The sequence below is a fragment of the Geotrypetes seraphini genome, chromosome 1 (assembly GCF_902459505.1).
Source record: "Geotrypetes seraphini chromosome 1, aGeoSer1.1, whole genome shotgun sequence".
NCBI lineage: Eukaryota > Metazoa > Chordata > Amphibia > Gymnophiona > Dermophiidae > Geotrypetes > Geotrypetes seraphini.
Window position 1 is genome coordinate 163,111,330 of NC_047084.1, and position 21,531 is coordinate 163,132,860.

The 21,531-nt window shown below is 44.9% G+C and overlaps 1 protein-coding gene across 11 annotated transcripts in view; it reads left to right on the plus strand.

Moving 5' to 3' along the window:
• The window catches only part of TLR2 (toll like receptor 2), a 96,900-nt gene extending 76,472 nt beyond the window's left edge, over nucleotides 1-20,428 (plus strand). For 7 of the 11 annotated variants that reach the window (XM_033940926.1, XM_033940917.1, XM_033940961.1 and 4 more), the window contains one exon: nucleotides 3,838-6,325. In XM_033940926.1, the coding sequence (XP_033796817.1) occupies nucleotides 3,838-6,226 (2,389 nt within the window). In that variant the 3' untranslated portion in view covers nucleotides 6,227-6,325. Of the gene's footprint in view, nucleotides 1-3,062; nucleotides 3,144-3,837; nucleotides 6,326-19,171 lie in introns of those variants that run through there. The other 4 variants (XM_033940952.1, XM_033940971.1, XR_004539136.1 and 1 more) reach the window with 2 other exon arrangements.
• Nucleotides 20,429-21,531: the final 1,103 nt, after the last annotated feature.

The following is a 21,531-nucleotide window of genomic DNA, read 5'->3' on the forward strand; positions in this document are numbered from 1 at the left end:
CCGGCCTTGTGCCAGGAAAGAGTCACAAAAATCACTCCCTGAAAATAGTCAGGGCCAACCATGTTATCCCTGATAGACAAGAGCAAGATCAGGAAGCACAGGCTGTGTTTAAACCTGAGGCAGAACACAGCCTGATGGAAATTGGTAAGGGCTCTTTAAAACCTCCATTTTGTGTCAAGCTGGCTAAGCAGGGGAGAAGGAAAACACAGCTGAAGGAAGTTCAGCCCCGGAGTAGTGCTGGGCGTGGTACAGCAGCTTGGCAGCATTTAGAGAGCTGGCTGACCAAGAGAAAGGGGAAGACTGGAGAAGCACTCATGTGGAAGGAGCCTCCAATTCCTCCAGAGCCACGGGATGTGGAAATGTTGGACTCTGAACCAGTTGAAACAACCTTGGTAAATCCAGAATGTGAAGATATGGATTACAGTGTTTCACCAGAGGTGGGATTGCATGAAGCAATGGAAATCAGTTAGTTTGGAATTGTGTTTTTTTTGGAATTAAGTTGTGAATATTTCCAATTCTGCTGGGCATGAGGTTTTTGGTAAGCATGCTAGCTAAAGGGATGTATGCTAGTGAAAATGTGTTTGCTTTAATGGGAAGTTTTTTTTTCTTTTGCCAAGATGGCTGCTATGAAAAGAACCTCAACATTTTCTTTTCATAAGAGGTAAACATCCTGATAGCTGAAACAGGATTTACCCAGCACCTTAGTGAATTGTTTGCAATTTATTTTGCCTTGATAACAAGGAGCTGCCTTGATAAATCTGCCTGCCTTATCCCTCTGTGTTTTTGAAAGGGCAGCGCTACACAGTGCAGTATAACATAATTGTTTGTCAATTTTCAAATAAGACTTTGTTTGAGAGTCAAGGACTGTTAGAGACTCTGCTACACCTGGGACATTGATAAAGAACTTTGGAACAGATATCCAGACCAGGCTGGTTACAATGATATTTTGTTTGTGTTATTTTTGCCAAAGAACATTGGAATACAATTTCTTTTGATGCATTTTTTTTGGACTTGTGAATTGAACAATAAATTTGATTTTTGTTATTTCATAACTTACCTGTGTGAGGCCATTCTGATTAAACTCATAAGATAAGTTTATGCACAACAGGGACTTCCTCCATCTTGGGGAAGCACGCTGGGGAGAATATTGTGAGCGTGAGCCGGTTACTGCGAGCTCTGAGGACCGGTCACGCTACAATATCCACACGGTGCCTAGCGATGCCTAAGTCGAGGCACCCTCCAACAGTGACGGGACAATCGTGTGCCAGACACAAGCGCGCCGCGGGAAAACTTAGTTTTAAAGAGCTCTAATGGGGGGGGGAGGAACCCCCCACTTTACTGCATACGGTTCGCGCTGCCGTTGGGGGTGTGTGGGGGGTGCAACCCCCCACATTATAGAGAAAATGGAACTTTTCCCCCCCAAAATTGGAAAAAGTTCCATTTTCTCTATAATGGAGGTTCCAACCCCCCAACTCCCTCCCCCAACAGCAGCACGAACACTATGCAGTAAAGTGGGGGGGGGGGGTTCCCCACTCACACCCCACTTCAGAGCTCTTTAAAACTAAGTTTTCCCGCGGTGCGCTTGTGTCTTGCACCGAATTGTCTGCCCTCCATTGTCGGCGCGGTGGTGTCTCACACGCGACTGACTATGAACCCCCTCCAACACCTAACAATGCCTACCTGAAAAGTAAGCATGGATAGGGGCAGAGAATAGATGTGGTAAACTAAGGCATCGCTAGGCGTCCAAGGTAGGCACCAATGTACTGTCACCTACTACAGGGGCGCCTAGCCTAAGCACACCTAGGTAATCCTGCCGCCGTGGTGTGTGATCCGTGGCCATGTTCCATTTTAGAACCCGGCAGCAGGGAACACTCTGGCCACTCCCATCCTCCCGCCCTCACTCACCAACTGCTACTGCTGGAGGAAGCTGCAGGCAAGCTCTCTCCCAGCGGTGACAGAGCTGCATCATCGTCGCCCGATTGCCGGCCGCAGTGGCCGCCCCTTCTGTGAAACTGCCCAGTACCACTGCTGACGCTGCTCTTAAAAGGAGCCTGGTGAGGATAGCAGCCGCCTGTAGCAAACTTCGCAGGCTGCTCAGCACCTCAGTAGAACGTTTCCTCTGACGTACACGATTACGTCAAAGTGAACTTGCTACTGAGGTGCATAGCAGCCTGCAAGGTTCGCTACAGCCGGCCGCTATCCTCACCAGGCTGCAAACGAACATGCTGGACAGGGGGAGAAGGTAAGGGGCGCTGATGGGCCGGGGAGCAGGGAAGAGGGACAGGGGGAGCACAAAAGAGGTGCTGATGGATGGGGGAACAGGAAAGAGGGACAGGGGGAGCACAAAAGAGGTGCTGATGGACTGGGGAGCAGGGAAGAGGGATGGGGGGAGCACGAAAGAGGTGCTGATGGACCGGAGAGCAGGGAAGAGGGACAAGGGGAGCATGGAAGAGATGCTGATGGACGGGGGGAAAGGGAAGAGGGACAGGGGGAGCACAGAAGAGGTGCTGATGGACTGGGGAGCAGGGAAGAGGGATGGGGGGAGCACGGAAGAGGTGCTGATGGACCGGGAGGAAGGGAAGAGGGACAGGGGGAGCACGGAAGAGGTGCTGATGGACCGGGGAGCAGGGAAGAGGGACAGGGGGAGCATGGAAGAGATGCTGATGGATGGGGGGAAAGGGAAGAGGGACAGGGGGAGCACAAAAGAGGTGCCGATGGACTGGGGAACAGGGAAGAGGGACAGGGGGAGCACAAAAGAGGTGCCGATGGACTGGGGAACAGGGAAGAGGGACAGGGGGAGCATAGAAGAGGTGCTGCTGGACACGGGGGACATAAAAGGAAGGGAGAAGGGCTACTGCTGGACAGGAGGAGCTGGCAAGGGGTGGTGGTGGTCAGCGGAGGAAAAAGAGACAGAAAGAAAGAAAGACAGACAGAAAGCAGCCAAGGAGAGAGAGAGAGAGAAAGACAGACAGACAGATATATTCTAGCACCCGTTAATGTAACGGGCTTAAAGACTAGTAATAATAATAATAGCTTTATTTATATCCCGTCATACCTTTCAGTTCAAGATGGCTTACAACAAGAGAGGCTGCAGGAATTCAGCGAAGTTACATCAAGAGCATGAAGTAGGAGTAAACACATAGGTGTGTAAGATAATTATATATATCAGAAGGCAGGAGCATGCAAGTAGACGTAGAGGAAATCGTTTGATGAAGTTTAAACAAATTTATCAAATAAATGGGTTTTCAGTGATCTTCTGAATGATTGATATGACAATGAGTTAAGTCACTTAAGTCCTGCTTGGAAGGAAAGTGTCTTGTCGAGGAACCTTTTGAATTGGCATCCTTTGGGATTTAGAAAGGCGAATAATAGTGTTCTGCGTGAGAGAAGGAGTTTGTTTTGGAGAACAAAGGGTTTCAGAAGGTAGGTGGATGCAGTGTAGTGTTTTGAAGCATGGACAACTGAATTTGAAAATTATTCTGGTCTCTACTGGTAGCCAGTGAAGTTTTTTGAAATATGGAGTGATGTGGTCGGATTTTTTTTCAGGTCAAAAATCAGTCCTATGGCGTGATTGTATAAGCGGTGCTTAATGGTTGATTGACAACTGCCCCTACCAGCGCCATTTATAGAATCAGAAATATAATAGGCTGCATTGCATTTAGTGCACACTAATTGTTAGCACACGCTAAATCCGTTAGCAAAAGGGCCTCATTGCAAGTTAAACAATTCGTTTTGAAACTGTTCGGTACTAACTAGCAATATGCATTCTGAATTTGCACCAATTGTTTGAAATGAGAAAGAACTCATAATGTCTTTTTTGTCTCTCTCTCTCTGAAGGGTCGTAAGATCAATAATGGCCAGTCTAATCCAGATAACGTGGGTGATGAATATCGTAGTAACTGCTCATGTTTTAAGAGAAAATTCAGAACCAGGAAGCCAGCCATGTGATGCCAAAAGCTTTTGTGACTATTCTTCAATGGATTTGACATCTGTCCCTTCAGCATTACCGAAGGAAATTAAAGGACTGAATCTAGCCAACAACCATATCAAGGAAATCAGAGAAACTGATCTAAGGATGTATGTGAAGTTGGAAACTCTTCTATTACAATTTAATGAAATTGAGACAATCCATAGGGACTCGTTTGTGTTTCTTTTAAACCTAGAACATCTGGATTTATCATACAATAGCTTGTTTAACTTGTCATCTGCCTGGTTTAGAAATCTGTCTTCATTAAAGTACCTGAATATTTTGGGCAATTTTTACCAAACACTTGGTGAAAGCCGTCCGTTTTCTAGTCTCTCAAAATTGCAATATTTAAAACTTGGAAATCTAAATTTCACCAGCTTGAAGGAGAAAGACTTTGAAGGAACTGCAACTCTCAAAGAGCTTGAATTGGAAGGTCTTGGTCTGAAAGAATACCAGGAAGGAACCTTCAAATCATTTCTGGTAATAAATCACATGATCTTAAAAATAAAGAACACTAATTTGGTACCAAAAATTCTTGCAGACATTTCCAGATCTGTATCTTGGATAGAGTTCAGAGGTATGAATTTGAGAAGCTCCGGCGATATACTGGAACTGAGAGACTTGGAGTTTTTTGTAGTACAGAAAATAACAATGAAATCTTGTCTTTTTACAGATGAAAGCACTGTAAAACTTATTGGAATCTTGACCAATTGCACTTTTCTGTCAGAACTAGTACTAGAAGACTGTGAGCTTTTGGGGACAGGGAACTGGCCGCTTCCACCTCGAAAGTCTGAGTCGCTTAGAACATTGGTAATAAAACACTTAGAAATCCCACAGTTTTTTATGTTTTCAGACCTACGTAATGCAGCAGGTCTCTTAAGCAATATTGTAAGTGTTACATGTACAGACAGTAAAGTTTACTTAATGCCTTGTCCAGTATCGAAATCTTTTCATTTACTGGAATATTTGGATCTTAGTGGAAATTTGCTGTCAGACATATCTCTAGGGTATGTTACCTGTCATAAACATGGAGGTGGCGCCTGGCCTTTACTCCAAACTTTAAATTTAAGTAGAAATTCTCTAACTTCATTTGGTGGCATTGGAGAAGTTTTATCTGACCAGACACACCTAATTAACCTTGATGTCAGTCAAAATATGTTGGATACAGAAATGCCAAAGTCATGTCAGTGGCCTGAGAATCTCAAATATTTAAACATTTCTGCTTGTATGATGAAAACAGTAACCACCTGCATTCCTAGGTCCCTAGAAGTTTTGGATGTCAGTAATAATAAGCTTACTGAGTTTGTAATTGAGCTACCACATCTCAAAGAGCTTTACCTGGCAAGAAACAAATTAATGACATTACCGAGTGCTACCCGCCTTCCCAATTTAATAGCTTTGAGAATTAGCAAAAACAAAATAACAGAATTCTCTAGGGAAGATTTAGAATCCTTCGGTAATCTGAAGACAGTAGATGCTACAGACAATAGCTACATATGTTCTTGTACATTTTTAGCATTTGTCCAGCACAGTAAAGACATTTCTGAAATGTTTCTTGGCTGGCCTGAACACTACATATGTGATTCACCATCTTCTGTGAAGGAAGAACAAGTTCAGGATGCCAGACTTTCACTCTTTGTATGTTACAGGACGTTGCTATTGTCATTGATATGTATTGCTATGTTCTTAGCAATAGTGATCGCGGTCTTCCTTTGCTACAGATGTCATGGAATCTGGTACCTTCAAATGACATGGGCTTGGCTTAAGGCAAAAAGGAAACCAAATCAAAACCTCATGAAAGAAACCTGCTATGATGCCTTTGTTTCATACAGTGAACGAGACTCAGAATGGGTTGAGAACTTAATGACACAAGAACTTGAGCATGCTTCGCCGCCAATTAAACTGTGTCTTCATAAACGTGACTTTGTACCTGGCAAATGGATCGTCGACAACATTATCGATTCCATCGAAAAAAGTCGTAAAACTCTTTTTGTACTGTCTGAGCACTTTGTTCAGAGTGAATGGTGCAAGTACGAGCTGGAATTCTCCCACTTTCGTCTTTTTGATGACAGCAATGATTCAGCTATTTTGATACTCTTGGAGCCCATTGAGAAGGAAACCATACCGAAAAGATTCTGCAAACTGAGGAAGCTCATGAACACAAAAACCTACATGGAATGGCCACTTGAGGAAGATCAGCAGCAAGCATTTTGGTTTAATTTGAAAGGAACTCTGCGGTCAGAAGAGTCATGGGATTAATATTAACCTTGAACAGTCTAATACTACTTGTAGTTTATATTCAGTGCTTAATCTGTGCATATTTTTAAATTAAAAACAGGTTTGCTTTTTGTCTAAATATTTTGTTGTCAATCTCATTTGTTTATATTCTACTGATGGATCAGGATATACATTAAAATTGAATTGGTAGCATTTTGGGGCAATTATATAAGGAAGGTGTCAACATTTTTGCATCAAGAATGCGCATCAATGACCAGAATACTAGCTACCTTCTATTTTTATAACATGGTACCTAAATGCAATGGTGAATATTTTGAAGATGGGCAAATACCAGAATGAGATGATTCATTGTGGCCTTTTCAGTGTTGGACGTTTCATCGTGGTCGCGCTAAAACAGTCGTACTGAATCATCCTCTCCACTTGTCACTGTCGGTGCCTCTCCTTCTCTCCGTGGGGGTAGTGGACTGACCTCCCCCCAAGTGCCATCTTGCCAGAGGTGTCGGTGCCTCTCCTCTTCTCCGCCCCTCCGCAAACCTTTTAAAAAGTTTACTGGTGCAAGCAGTATATTCCACCCCTTGCTCATGCTGGCTTTGGCTCCCTTCTGACATCACTTCCTAGTCGTGAGACCAGGATAGTCATGTCAGAGGGGAGCCGAGGCCAGCGTGAGCAGGAGGTGGGAGATGCTGCTCGTGCCAGTGAACTTTTCAAGAGGCTGTGGTGGTGGTGGTGGTGGGGCGCTCAAGCGGCAGGAAAGAGTAAGCAGACATTGCTAGTTTGGTCAGGTGCTGCTATAATGCCCCCGAGCTGACAGCCGGGTGTAGGAAGATTCACCGTGGTCAATTCAGTGCTGAAACGTCCACTCTGAACTGGCTGTGCAGAAATAGCTGAGCTGACTTGTCTAGACCTGGAAAATACATAGGTGGATTCTGGGCAGAGTGTGACACGTAAATTATAGAATACAGTCAAACCTCGTCTTGCGAGTAACACGGTTTGCAAGCGTTTTGCAAGACGAGCAAAACACTCCTGCAAACTTTGACTCGCAAACCGGGCGTTGACTTGATATGTAAGCCCCCACCCCACCCCTGAGAACTGGCTTCCCCACCCCCGCCTGTGGCCACCCCCCAAACCCTTACCTCGAGCGGACACTGGCACGCAGCACCAACCCACAGAAAGTGCCGGTGCTGAAATAGCCTGCTGCTGATCTATGATGGGCTGCTGATCTGCACATTCTCAAGGCCTTATGGCTCCCACTCTCTCTGAGAATCTCGTGAGAATCTCGGAGAGCCAGAAGGCCTTGAGCATGCGCAGATGCTCAAGGCCCCACAGCAGCTCAGTATAGATCAGCGGCAGGCTAACATAATTTTATGTAATTTTCGCTGAGGGCGTGTTTGGGGAGGTGTAGAGTGGGTGTGGCAGTGCTAATCAATTAGTGCATTAGCATGGCATTAGAAACATAGAAAAGTGACGACAGAAAAGGGCCAAAGCCCTTCAAGTCTGCCCACTCTACTGACCCTCCCCCCTAGCTAACCTTTGAGAGATCGCACTCTGATGACCCATACCCCTAACTTTACTCTCTTAGAGATCCGACATGAGCATCCCATCTGTGCTTAAAATCTGGCACGCTGCTGGCCTTGATCACCTGCACTGGAAGCTCATTCCAATTGTCAACCACTCTTTCGGTGAAGAAGTACTTCCTGGTGTTGCCATGAAACTTCCCGCCCTTGATTTTCAGCGGATACCCTCTTGTGGCCGAGGGTCCTCTAAGAAAGAAAATATCATCTTCTACCTCGATACGACCAGTGATATACTTAAACGTCTCAATCATGTCTCCCCTCTCCCTACGTTCTTCAAGAGAGTATAACCACAATTTGTTCAGCCTTTCTTCGTACGAGAGATCCTTGAGCCCCGAGACCATCCTGGTGGCCATTCGCTGAACCGACTCAACTCTCAGCACATCTTTACGGTAATGTGGCCTCCAGACCCTTACCGCCTATAAAATAAGTGTCGGTAAGGGCTCATGCGGTAACCTATCTGGCAAGATAAGTGCATGGTCATAAATTAGGAAAATGGGATAGTCGACTGTTTTCTGGCTGCATCACAAGTGCCCTTAGTGCGCTGGAAAGCCATGTGTAAGTGGTGCACTAAGGCCACTTTTGCCACGGCTTTAGTAAAAGGACTCCCTAGTCTTTTAGATGTTTATCCATCTTAACCTGTTAAAAAATACCCTTTGTAATGCTATCACATGGTTGACCTGTTTTGTGACTCTGGTATTTTACATTACATTTACTGATTTAGGTCTTACAAATAATCAACTTAGGCCCAGATACTCTAAAATTGGCGTTAAAATCCAGTGGGTTGCTGTGTGGCCGGTAAATGTCCAATTTGAAAATGACTATTGATGTTCAAACAATTTTGCATGCTGATGACTTTTGCGTAGGTCTGCCATAATCCCATTCAATCAGTCATTGGAAAAGCAACTGACACATGCGCAGAGCTGGCAGGGGAAGCCCGAACAGCTGAGCAGCGGAGGAAGTCCCGGAGCAGCCTCCAGCTGCTTAGCTGTTCGGAGTATGCGCAAATGACCTTCAGCTGCAGTCCTAAGGCTCCTATTACCACTGGGGGGTGCTGCAGAAGGAAAGGTGAGGAGATGGAGCAGAGGTGCCGGCGAGAAGGAGAGACGTAGGCTGACTGACTATGAGAGGAATGTCGTGTAAGCAGTCAGCTGGCATCTCGCAGCACACCTGGAATCTGCTATGGCATACTAGTGTACCACAGCACACACGTTGTGATACTTCTCTAGAGCTTACAGAAAGGCAATTTTGAAAACACAATAGTCAGTTTACAAAGAAACCACAAAACATAAAGGAACTATGGTGGTGTAGCTAAATATAGTTATTTGTGGTTTTATATCTTGCCAAATCTTCCCAAGTGAAGTTCGAGGCCAATTTTATATATATATGGCTATTTATTTTCAAATGTGGACATTAATGTTTATGTATAATGAGAAATGACTTATATAATATTTATTGTGTGTGAAAATGTGACGGACTATAAATAATACACACTCACAAAAAATGTAAATAATAAACATACACACAAAAAATGTGGAGGGGCATTTTCAATATGACTTTTAAATCTGAGTTTGGACATTTTCAGAACATGCACAGAAATCCAGTCGCAAAGCTAATGCAGGTGTTGTGAATGCCAAGGTTTTTCAAGAGGTGGATTGCAGCATTTTGCACCCTTTGGAGGCAGAAGAGAGTTTTGGTAGGTAGACCCACTAGTAGTGTGTTGCAATAGTCTAAGCGAGATAGTACAAAAGCGTACAGTAGTTGGGCGAATTCCGGGTCTGAGAAGTATACAGATACAGTTTTTAGCTGGCGGAGGTAGTAGAAGGAGGAAGATACTAGTTTGGATACGTGATCTGTCATTGATAAGTTTGAGTCGAGAGTTACTCCTAGGCTGCAGATATTATCCTTGGGTGTAAGGGTGTTTGTGCCCCAGGAAAAGGACGGATGGGGGTATACACAAAGATCTTTGTGGATCCAGAGAAGTTCTGTCTTGGACTCATTTAACTGTAACTTGTTCCCAGTCATCCAAGTCTTTATTTCAGTTAAGCAAGACTGGAGATTTTTGATTTGTGTCTCTCGGTGTTGGCCTAGTGGGAGGTAGAGTTGTAAGTCATCTGCGAAAGAGTGGATTTTGATTCGGTATTTTTCCGCTATGTCCAGTACTGGTTTGACATAAAGGTTAAAGAGGAGAGGTGATAGTAAGGCTCCCTGAAGCACTCCATAGTGGAGTGGTTTGGGTTCAGATAAGGATTTCCCTAGTAGAACTCTGTGGGATCTGTCGTTCAGGAATGAGGAAAACCATTGAAGTGCGTTGTCATTGATTCCAATGGTATTTAGCCTGGACAGGAGGAGAGAGTGGTCAATGGTGGCACTAAGGTCTAATAGTACCAGCAGTGCATCATTTCCTTCATCTAGGATTTTCCAGCAGTAATCTAAGATGTCCAGGAGCACAGTTTCTGTGCTGTGGTGTTTCCTGAAGCCTGATTGGAAGTTGGAGAGAGTGACGTTTGGCTCCATGAAGTCTTGTAGTTGCGTGGCGTGAGTACTGTATTTTCCAATATTTTTGAGGTTTGAGACAGGTCTGAAGCTGTTTGGGTTGTCTGGGTCCATGGTTGTTTTTTTCAGGAGTGGTTTTACTATAGCTGATTTCCAGCTCTGTGGAACTACACCTGTTGTAAGGGACTCGTTTATTAGGGGTAGGATGGATTCCAGGAATACCTCGTTTGTATTCAGGAGTGTAGTGGAGGGACATGGGTCCAGGATTGAGGTCGCGGGGTGTACAGAGTTGATTATGGTTTTAAGGTCGTTGAGGGAGATCAGTTTGAAACTGTTCAAGGTTTCTGTCTGGTGTGAATTGTCGACTTGAGTGGTCTCTGGGATGTTTGGGAGTGCTTTGACCTCTTGAGTCCAGATTTGTGCATATCTTTGACATTTTGTCATGGAAGAAGGTGGAGAGGGATTCACTGTCTAGGTTCGTTTGCTGAGAATGCATTGGACCTTGGGATGAGGAGAATAGCTTTTTTGTTATCGTGAAGATGGCCTTCGATCTGTTTGGGACCTTGGATAGTAGAGTGGTGAAATGTACTTTTTTTGCTTCATGTGTGGTTAATTTGTAGTTTTACAGAAAGTTTTTCCAGGTGGCTTTGTCCTTGGTGATGAGAGTTTTGCACCAAGTCTTTTGTGCTTTTCTGACTGTTCTCACCATAACCCTATTATAGTGTATGGTAAGTCCTCCAGAACCCAATCAAAACCGTCTGGATCCAACTATATACCACAGCAACAGCTCTTTTGCTGTAGGTGTCACTTATATGTAGGTACAGTAAGATTTGGGTGGGTTGTGGAAGGCTCACATATTCCACCATAAATGTATTAGCTAGAGTGGGGTGTGAGTCTTTGCATGGGCGCTGGTGAGCATGAAGAGTGCTGATGTTATGCTTAGTCCCGCCTTTCCCTGATGCAGCCATAAGACGAAGCACTGGTCATCATTGGTCGGATGGGCTATGAGTACAGTAGACCCCGTGAATTCACAGTTCACGAATCGCGGACTCAGTCATTCGTGGTATTTTCTGACTGCCTCTTCCTGTCAGAAAATACAGGGAATGACTGAGTCCGCGAATCAGCCTTTTGCACAGCCGATTTCTCCTCCTCTCCCCTCCCTCCCCCCGTCAGCCAATCAGCCTTCTGCACAGCCAATTCCTCCTCCTTCCCCCCTCCCCCGGTCACCTAATCAGCCTTCTAGACAGCCGATTCCTCCTCCTCCTCCCCCCCCTCGGTTCAGCCAATCAGCTTTCTGCACAGCCGATTCCTCCTCCTCTCCCCCCCCCCCCCCGTTAGCTTTCTGCACAGCCAAACCACCTGCCAGCCTACATCACCTGCCAGTATATATATTGTTTTTTTAGCACCCACCGCTGCCCCTACAGCCCTCTCCCGCCTCCGATCCGCTCCTAAACCTCATTCGTAGTTTTTTTAAATTCGTGGGTGCTTTTGGAACGGAACCCCCACAAATTTTTGGGGAGTACTGTACATCCAGCTTCACATGCTAAAAGATAAGCGACTTGTTAAGATTATTCATCTAAATAAAAGATATATTGAACTGTTTATGCACAATTGTTTTTATGCCTATGAAGTGATTTACCCTCTCTAGTTGGTGGAGGGTTTCTCCTTAACGGGGTTCTGCGGCGTTTCCTCCATAACACAGCCCTTTCCTTGCATTTTTTGCACAGCTGTTGTTCTGTGGCTTTTGTATGAGCTTGAATTCCCAGCTCTGTAGCTGAATATACTGCCCACTAGGCTACTCCAGAGACCTGCTTGCTGGTCTCCTAGAAATGGCCATAACATCTGAAGATGTCATACAGGCAGGTATGTCCTGTTTCATTAACATGTGGGCGGGTGGGGGAGATTTGTGACTGCTGGGGGAGTGTGTGTGTGTGTGTGGGGGGGGGGGGGGGATCATGCTTACATCCCTTCAGTAGTTATCTGGTCAGTGTGAGCAATGTTTTGGCACTTTTTTGTTGTTAAAACGGATCCAGTCCCAAACATCCAAATGCATCTGTAACCCAAAAAGTTTTTGACAATGTTTTAAAACATTCAAGATTAGATTCCAATCGGGTATAGTTTGGAAGAGCATTCCAAAGTTGTGGACCGATAACCACAAAACTACGGTCTCTATTGGATGAAAATAAAATTTGTCTTATAGAAGGAATTAGGAGAAGGTTTTGCTGTAAGGAACGAAGTGTACACGAAGGTGAATAAGGTGTTAAATAGTTACCCAGATATGGGGGTGACCGATTAGACCAGTGGTCTCAAACTCGCAGCCCGGGAGCCACATGCGGCCCACCAAGTACTATTTTGAGGCCCTTGGCATGTTTATCATAATCACAAAAGTAAAATAAAACAGTTTCTTGATCATATGTCTCTTTAGCTATAAATGACAATATTATTATTAAGACTTAGCCAAAAAGAAAGATTTATAAACTATAAAGAGTTTTACCTCATACAAAATTGTCATTTCTTTAATAAGACATTAACTATTTTTTCTGAGGCCCTCCAAGTACCTACAAACCCAAAATGTGGCCTTGCAAAGGGTTTGAGTTGGAGACCACTGGATTAGACCGTGTTTTAAAAACTGAAAGTAACATTTTATATGTCAAGCACTGTTTTATCGGTAACCAGTGTGCCGACTTTTAACAGTGGAGTGACATGATCAAATTTCTTCTTTCCCACAAAATTTCTTTTGCTCCAGCACACTAACGGAAATGTTTTTCTGTGGCATGCCCAGGACCCTGCCCGGAACCCCGCCCCATATGAACCTCATCTCGTTTTCCCTGAGCTCGGAGCCGTGTCTGGAGGGCTTTCTGAGCATGCACGGACATTGACGATGTCACATGCATACGCACGTATGCACGATGTCATTGCATCAACATCGGCGCAGGCTCAGCGGCCTTCTAGACACGGCCCCCAAGCTCAGGGAAAAGGAGAAGATGTTCGTGTGGGGGCAGAGAGGAGGAGAGGCGTCGATGCCAGAAGTGTCCATGTGTCCTTCAGTCCTTGGCAAGCACACCTGGAATCTTGCCGCGCACACAGTTTGCGATTCGCAGCTTTATCATTTGCCAATAATAGTGTGCACGTTTCAAGAGAATGTGCATAATCTGTTTTTATTGTTATAAATGTTCACCGCTCTAGCCTCTATTTTCAGTAAGGGCAGTATACCAAGTACTAAGGGCCCGATTCACTAACCTGCCCAATCGTGACCAATCAGTGTCTGATCCGGGCAGGGCCGATGGATTCTGCAAACAAGATTATTCTAATGGGGGCGATCTGAGGCACGCCCTCCACCAACCTCATGCACAGTCTTCCTTGACTGTAGATGGTCTGCGCATGCGCTGGTCCTTCGTGCCTGTCAGAGTTTTTTTTCTTTTAACTTTACTTTTTTTTTTTACTTGGCGGGCCCGTTGTTTTAACCTGCTTTAAACCCGCAGGTTAAAACCACGGGTTTGCACTGCGGGGAAGGGCAGGCGAGTCGGAACTGAGCAGGGAGCAGGGCGGCCAGAGCTGGAGAATCAGGGCAGAGCAGGGAGCAGAGCAGGAGAATCGGGGCAGAGAAGAGAGCAGGGCGGCCAGAGCAGGAGAATCAGGGCAGAGTCCAAGGAGCAGGGCGACCAGAGCAGGAGAATTGGGGCAGAGAAGAGAGCAGGGCGGCCAGAGCAGGAGAATTGGGGTAGAGAGCAGGGAGCAGGGCGGCCAGAGCAGGAGAATCGGGGCAGAGCAGAGAGCAGGATGGCCAGAGCAGGAGAATCGGGGCAGAGAAGAGAGCAGAGAGCAGGGTGGCCAGAGCAGGAGAATCGGGGCAGAGAAGAGAGCAGAGAGCAGGGAGCAGGGCGACCAGAGCAGGAGAATTGGGGCAGAGAAGAGAGCAGGGCGGCCAGAGCAGGAGAATTGGGGTAGAGAGCAGGGAGCAGGGTGGCCAGAGCAGGAGAATCGGGGCAGAGCAGAGAGCAGGATGGCCAGAGCAGGAGAATCGGGGCAGAGAAGAGAGCAGAGAGCAGGGTGGCCAGAGCAGGAGAATCGGGGCAGAGAAGAGAGTAGGGCAGCCAGAGCAGGAGAATTGGGGTAGAGAGCAGGGAGCAGGGTGGCCAGAGCAGGAGAATCGGGGCAGAGAAGAGAGCAGAGAGCAGGGTGGCCAGAGCAGGAGAATCGGGGCAGAGAAGAGAGCAGGGCGGCCAGAGCAGGAGAATCGGGGCAGAGAAGAGAGCAGGGCGGCCAGAGCAGGAGAATCAGGGCAGAGAAGAGAGCAGAGAGCAGGGCGGCCAGAGCAGGAGAATCGGGGCAGAGAAGAGAGCAGAGAGCAGGGCGGCCAGAACAGGAGAATTGGGGCGGAGAGCAGGGAGCAGGGCGGCCAGAGCAGGAGAATCAGGGCAGAGAAGAGAGCAGAGAGCAGGGTGGCCAGAGCAGGAGAATTGGGGCAGAGAAGAGAGCAGAGAGCAGGGTGGCCAGAGCAGGAGAATCGGGGCAGAGAAGAGAGCAGGGCGGCCAGAGCAGGAGAATCGGGGCAGAGAAGAGAGCAGGGCGGCCAGAGCAGGAGAATCAGGGCAGAGAAGAGAGCAGAGAGCAGGGCGGCCAGAGCAGGAGAATCGGGGCAGAGCAGAGAGCAGGGCGGCCAGAACAGGAGAATTGGGGCGGAGAGCAGGGAGCAGGGCGGCCAGAGCAGGAGAATCAGGGCAGAGAAGAGAGCAGAGAGCAGGGTGGCCAGAGCAGGAGAATCGGGGCAGAGAAGAGAGCAGAGAGCAGGGTGGCCAGAGCAGGAGAATCGGGGCAGAGAAGAGAGCAGGGCGGCCAGAGCAGGAGAATCGGGGCAGAGAAGAGAGCAGGGCGGCCAGAGCAGGAGAATCAGGGCAGAGAAGAGAGCAGAGAGCAGGGCGGCCAGAGCAGGAGAATCGGGGCAGAGAAGAGAGCAGAGAGCAGGGCGGCCAGAACAGGAGAATTGGGGCGGAGAGCAGGGAGCAGGGCGGCCAGAGCAGGAGAATCAGGGCAGAGAAGAGAGCAGAGAGCAGGGTGGCCAGAGCAGGAGAATTGGGGCAGAGAAGAGAGCAGAGAGCAGGGTGGCCAGAGCAGGAGAATCGGGGCAGAGAAGAGAGCAGAGAGCAGGGTGGCCAGAGCAGGAGAATCAGGGCAGAGAAGAGAGCAGAGAGCAGGGTGGCCAGAGCAGGAGAATTGGGGCAGAGAAGAGAGCAGAGAGCAGGGCGACCAGAGCAGGAGAATCGGAGCAGAGAGCAGGGTTTTAGCACAAGCAACTGCTCCTCACCAGTCACTAGTTTTTTGATCGGCCAGCCTGTCGGTGTGCCAGAAGGAGTTTTGTGAATCGCGTCCTTCCTGCTTTGCATGCCGATTCCCCTCATTTGCATGCACGGATCGGGATCGGATCGGAACACAGGTTAGTGAATCGGGTCGGAGGGAAATCGGGTCGTAAAGGGCTCGCAAACCGATCGGTACACAATCGGTTTGCTTAGAGAATCTAGCCCTAAATAAACAAACATTTGCAAAGAGATGTCCCATTGAACATGCACAAACTGCTCTGTATGCACACATAGTGTGCCCTCTTTCAAAAGAGTGCACATTCAAGGCCAGAGTCTATAGAGTCCACCTAAAGTTAGGTGCCTAGATTGACGCACCTAGCTGATGCAGGCATCTGCCTTAATTGAGTAAAAGGCTAAATTGGGGCCAAGAGCACCAATTAGCATATCATGATTGACATCGATTGGACTTAATTGGATGTTAGGCCCCTAACTTGGAAGGAGCTCACCACGTTGTGGTAGGTGCCTAGTCCAAAGCCCCTACCAGAAATGGATGTGGTTAGGGGGACAGATTGTGGGTGTGTTTGGCAGGTAGGCGCCTGTTTTTGACTTAAGTGCAAGTATGTAGGCGAGGAAAACCCTGGAATAAATTAGGTGTGCCTAAAGTTAGGATGTCCAGCCATGCCCAACGCTGCTTAGGCAGTGCTAAGCGTGATTTTGTGCAGTGTATTTTTATAGAATCGTGCTTAGTGCGGCGTTAGTCGGCGCAGATTTTTTTAGGTGGGCGGTGATGACAACGTGGCCAAATGAAAATGAATAGTCTTGGACATGACACAGGAAACAATATGAAAACAAAACTTTTCTGGCTGCCCATCCATAGCATAGATGCGCATCCAAGGGTTGCTGAAAAGTTCTCGGCCCAGACAGTCGATCACTATTATTATTATTAAAGTTTCAAGTTTATTAAAATTTGTTGTACACGCAATGTCAAATATTTCAACGCGTATTACAGGTTAAAAAAATGTCCTATTGCCCATTTATTATGGATTTCTGGAAATCAATTTGGGGCCAAATTAAAAATTATGTGGCATTATCGTATGATACAGTATTATTTGGCATGTCTATGAGGGCTAAGAGCTAAATGTCTTACAAAAATAATAAACTCTTACTTATTTTAACAGGAGTCGCCATACAACAAATAACATGAAATTGGAAAAATTGGAGTAGATTAAACTATAGTTTTTGGTGGAATTCAGTGTGTCATATTTATAAAATGGAAAGAACATTAGCTATTCAGAAAGGAAATTTTAATAACTTTCAAGATGTGTGGGGGCAATTAACAAATTATTACAATAAATAAATATTATTTTCCCTGATTTGTACGAATGTAAGAATGGGGTGGGGGGAGGGGGGATTTTATTATATGGTATAAGCGTTATGAGGTGTTGAAAGGATGGGAGGGAAAGGGATAATTCTATTTAATATGAAGAATTGTAGAATTTCAAGTGATATATTTAAGTTAAAATGGTTGATACCTTTTGATGCACTTGATGTAAGTTATAAAAATGAAGAATTACACAAAAAAAAAATAATGGGGGAACCATAAAACATTTTGCTACAAGATAATAATATACATACGTACAGAATTAGTACCGATGCAGAAGGAGAGGGGGATGAACTAAATTCTGAGCGTTATTTTGCCACTGTAGCTGTAAAGAGTGTTATCTATAATTGGTACCCCATTTTATCTTAGATCGCCCATCTAGACCCACATGCAGAACCCATCTGTTTAGCCATCCAACTCTAAAGGCCTGCCGTTACAAAAGATACCTGAATAGAAGTTTCAAGTTTATTAAAATTTTGATTTGAACGCAATATCAAATAATTCAATGCATTTAACAATAGTAATTTTGGGGGGACAAATAATAATTTAAACAATAAAAACATACAGTCTTATCTATAATTATCTAAAGATACAAAAGGAATAGAAGGATAAATTACATTTGTTTAAAATAAAATAACCAAAAGAAAAAACATTTAGGGAGAAACAACTTCAGGAGGGATATTGAAAGGTTTTACAGAAACTTGGTCTAAAAGTAACTGGTTTGTTGTTCCTTTTTTTTTTTTTATGAAAGACTTGATCTGAAATGATAATAGAAAATCGACGAGATTATCTAATCTAGGTTTCATATGCATCTTTATAAAGATAGCTTTTTAGTTTGCTTTTAAATTTTTCTAAGGAAGTTTCAGCGCGCAAATAAATTGGAAGTTTGTTCCAAAGCTGGGGGTCCCAAGATAGAGAAAATTGTGGTTCTTCTAGTGCCAATTATGTTCAATGATGGAATGGATAACAAATACTGATCAGCTGATCTAAGAGATCTAGCTGAGGAATAAGGTATTAAATATCGCCTTCCAAATAGGTCAGCTTAATAATTGGCTGGCTACTATTATCTCGCGCTCCTCATCCTACCTAAACTTCAGGAAACTACTAAAAGCTAACCTATTTAACCGATTTATAACCTAGACCTCCATGCCCGACCTATGGCTCCTTTTTATTGCTTCTGTATTCAGCTTACCCATTCAGATTGTATCTTCATTTGCTGATTGTACTTATATTTGCTGACTATCCAACCCCCTCTTTCTTATTCCTATTTTCACTGATTGTACCTTTTCGCTGATTGTCCAGCCCTTCTTGTTGTACTTATTTTCTCTGACTGTACCTATATTCGCTGATTGTCCAGTCCTTCTTTGTTGTAAACCGCCTCGAACTACTACGGCTTTGGCGGTATATAAGAAATAAATTATTATTATTAATATCTTATTTTGTTAAGTGCCAATCTGCAATAATGAAATTCTATGTTTTTGACATGGCTTCGGATAACAGATGGAAACATATCCACGCCGTTCTCTTCTTGGTTGGGCTGAAAACTTTTCACCCCTCCCCCTCCCTTGTAAATTAGCAACCGCGCAGTGCAATTTGTAGTGTAGAATGGGTAAAAGTGAATCTGTTTTTTTTACTCATTCAAAATTACAGACGGGGGACATTCAATGAAGTTACATGGAAATACTTTTAAAACTAATAGGAGGAAATATTTTTTTCACTCAACAAATAGCTAAGCTCTGCAACTTGTTGCAAGAGGATGTGGTAACAGCAGTTAGTATAGCTGGGTTTAAAAAAAGGTTTAGGCAAGATCCTGAAGGAAAAGTCCCTAGTTGCTATTGAGACAGACATGAGAGAAGCCACTGCTTGCCCTGGGATTGGTAGCATGGAATGTTTCTACTATCTGGGTTCTGCCGGATACTTGTGACCTGGATTGACCACGGTGGAAATAGGAAATTGGGCTAGATGGACCACTGGTCTGACCCAGTATGGCTATTCTTATGTTTTTATGCAAAATGTAGCGCCCAGTTAATAGAATTGCCCTAGCTGTGTTTATGGAAGAAAACGTTTAGTAAATAAAGCCCTTACAAAGGTTTTATTTTAGTTATTAATTCTTCTGTTGTTATATTAGCTCAGAATGGATGACATCATCCACTGCTAGTGACGACATCAAACAAAATTATCAGAACAAATACAAACTATTTTCTCTTGTTTTTATTGACAGAAACTTTCTTGTGGCATCATCAGACACCTGAGATGTTTGTCAGCTCTGCATCGACTTCATTGAGACCCGAATCTTTCTTTGAGTGCTTGCTCAATTTCCTTGAAAGAGTACTTCTAAGGGGGTTTACCAGTGCCTAATATAAACACAAAAAAATTAGCATATAAGCATGTTAACAGTATTAATGTGTATAAAATAATATAAAACGTGTTGTTTTGAGCACAAAGGTGGGAATCCAAGATGGCTACAAGTTAGCTGTGTTCTGCATTGTCAATGGACTATTCCTAAATATTGACTTATTGTTTCTTGGATAAAGAAAAGGAAACTTCATAGTCATGTCTTTCCTGCTGAATCTTCATTGCTTCTGTGTTCCAATCCAGTGGATGACCACGTTGCTTGTCCTGCAGCACTATCTGTCCTGAGTCTCTCGGGTATCCTTCCTTTGGTGCTAGTGGCAGAAAAAAATATAAATGGCCTCAGTTACAGAATCCCAGGGTTCACGATGAGATCTGAGAAAACTGAGCCCCGACAGCGATGGTTGGGGAAGACAGTGAGTTGAGATGGCCTGTGCCATCTGAAGTGCGATCCCGGTGCTGGAAAACTCTCAGACTGGAAAGGGTATAGAGATGGATGATTCTGCGGTCACTCAGGAGGGAATGATGTCAATGATGGTGGAGGAACAGGTAGCTGGTTGGGTTTTGTGGGGTGATGCTAGTATCCCTGCTCATGTCATTGATTAAAACAAAGTAAATTGGAACAACTTCTCTGCCTAAACCTAGTTGGATTTCCCTGGTCCGATTTTGGAGATAGCTAAGGTAATAAATGTGAAGGTCATTTAGGAAACTTTAGTTGTAATACTAGGTCAATTTTGCAAGTATCAAAGAAAGTAGTTTGTCTATGGGTAACCAGTGAGCTGGGGTGACAAAGGTCTTGGGCTTGTAGGTTTTTCAATAGCCTAATTGCTGTATTTTGAACTCGTTGCAATCCCGTTGAATGTTTTTTGATTTGTAACCTAAGACCTCTTCGCCCGACCTTTTGTTCCCAAGTTCTCTTAGGCCTCCCCCCTATCTTCCAGCTCACCTTCACATATGGCCCCTCTACACTGTACCTGTATTCCGCTTACCTATTTAAATTGTATCTTTATCTGCTGATTGTACCTATATTCGCTGATTGTCCAGCCCTTCTTTGTTGTAAACCGCCTCTAACTACTATGGCTTTGGCGGTATATAAGAAATAACTTGTTCTATTGATCACTCTCTCCTCAAAAATGGATTTCCTGTCCTATTAACCCTCTTTCTTCCTCCCCTCTTAAAGTCAATCAATTTGTACCTTTGCTTAATCTTTGTAAACCGCATAGAACTTCATGGTATTGCGGTATATAAGCTGTTATTATTATTATTATTATTAGTGTTATCTTCGGATATTATTAAAGTCCACAAATTGGAGACCAAAAACTGTCAGGAAAAAAATTACTGATATTGGACAGAACATAAAAAATATCCCAAACATGTCTAATTTACTTTTGTTACACCTGCCTTTGGGGTTTTTTTTTTCCTGCACTGCATTTACTCTTCCCCTGTGCTTACAATCAGGGCTGCTTTTCTGGCCCCTCGGGCTACTTTCTGTGCCAGGGAAAGCAAATAGCATTTTCCATGTCTTTGTAAGGTGATACTGAATATAACTGGAGCCCACATCTGCAGCTTGTTAAAATAACTTGTTTTGTGTTTCCTCACTCCCAAGATGAGGCTCACAGAAATCACCTTAAGATGTGTATTCTACGCCCCAGAGACAATTGGGGCCAGTTTTCTCGAAGGGACTTGCTCTGTCCCCTCAGCTCTGGTGGAATCAAGTTTAGACATACTCCTCCTGTCTTTTTGTTTTTGTGGCATTCAGCAAAGAAATGATCTGTTCTATCTCCATGTGTTTGTCCCTCCGTTCAGCTCCTGGATGCTTGAGAGGAGAGACACGTGAAGCCCTGTATGTCTCACACCTAATGCATGGAACTTGTGACCTCTGTGTTCCTCCCTGTGTGTAAAAATTATCAATGGGAGTAGAGAAGAAAAGATGGCTGGCTGGCAGGGATTGATGATAACGGGTGGGGCTAGATGAGGGTTGATGAAAAGAGCTTGAACTGTAAATGGGCTGAGTCTAAGGAAGCTGGAAGTTGGGACTGGAAATAGATGGAATCTGGAAGCTGGGGCTGGAAGTGGATTGACAATGGGTTAAGGGGGGCTTGGTCTAGAAAGAGGCTAATGCAGGGGCTGAGAGTGAAAAACGACTGGGACAGGGACTGGATGAGAGATGATGAAGGGGAGCATTGAAAGTGGACTGATCTTGGGCTGGGGGTAGGAGGCAGGGGCTTG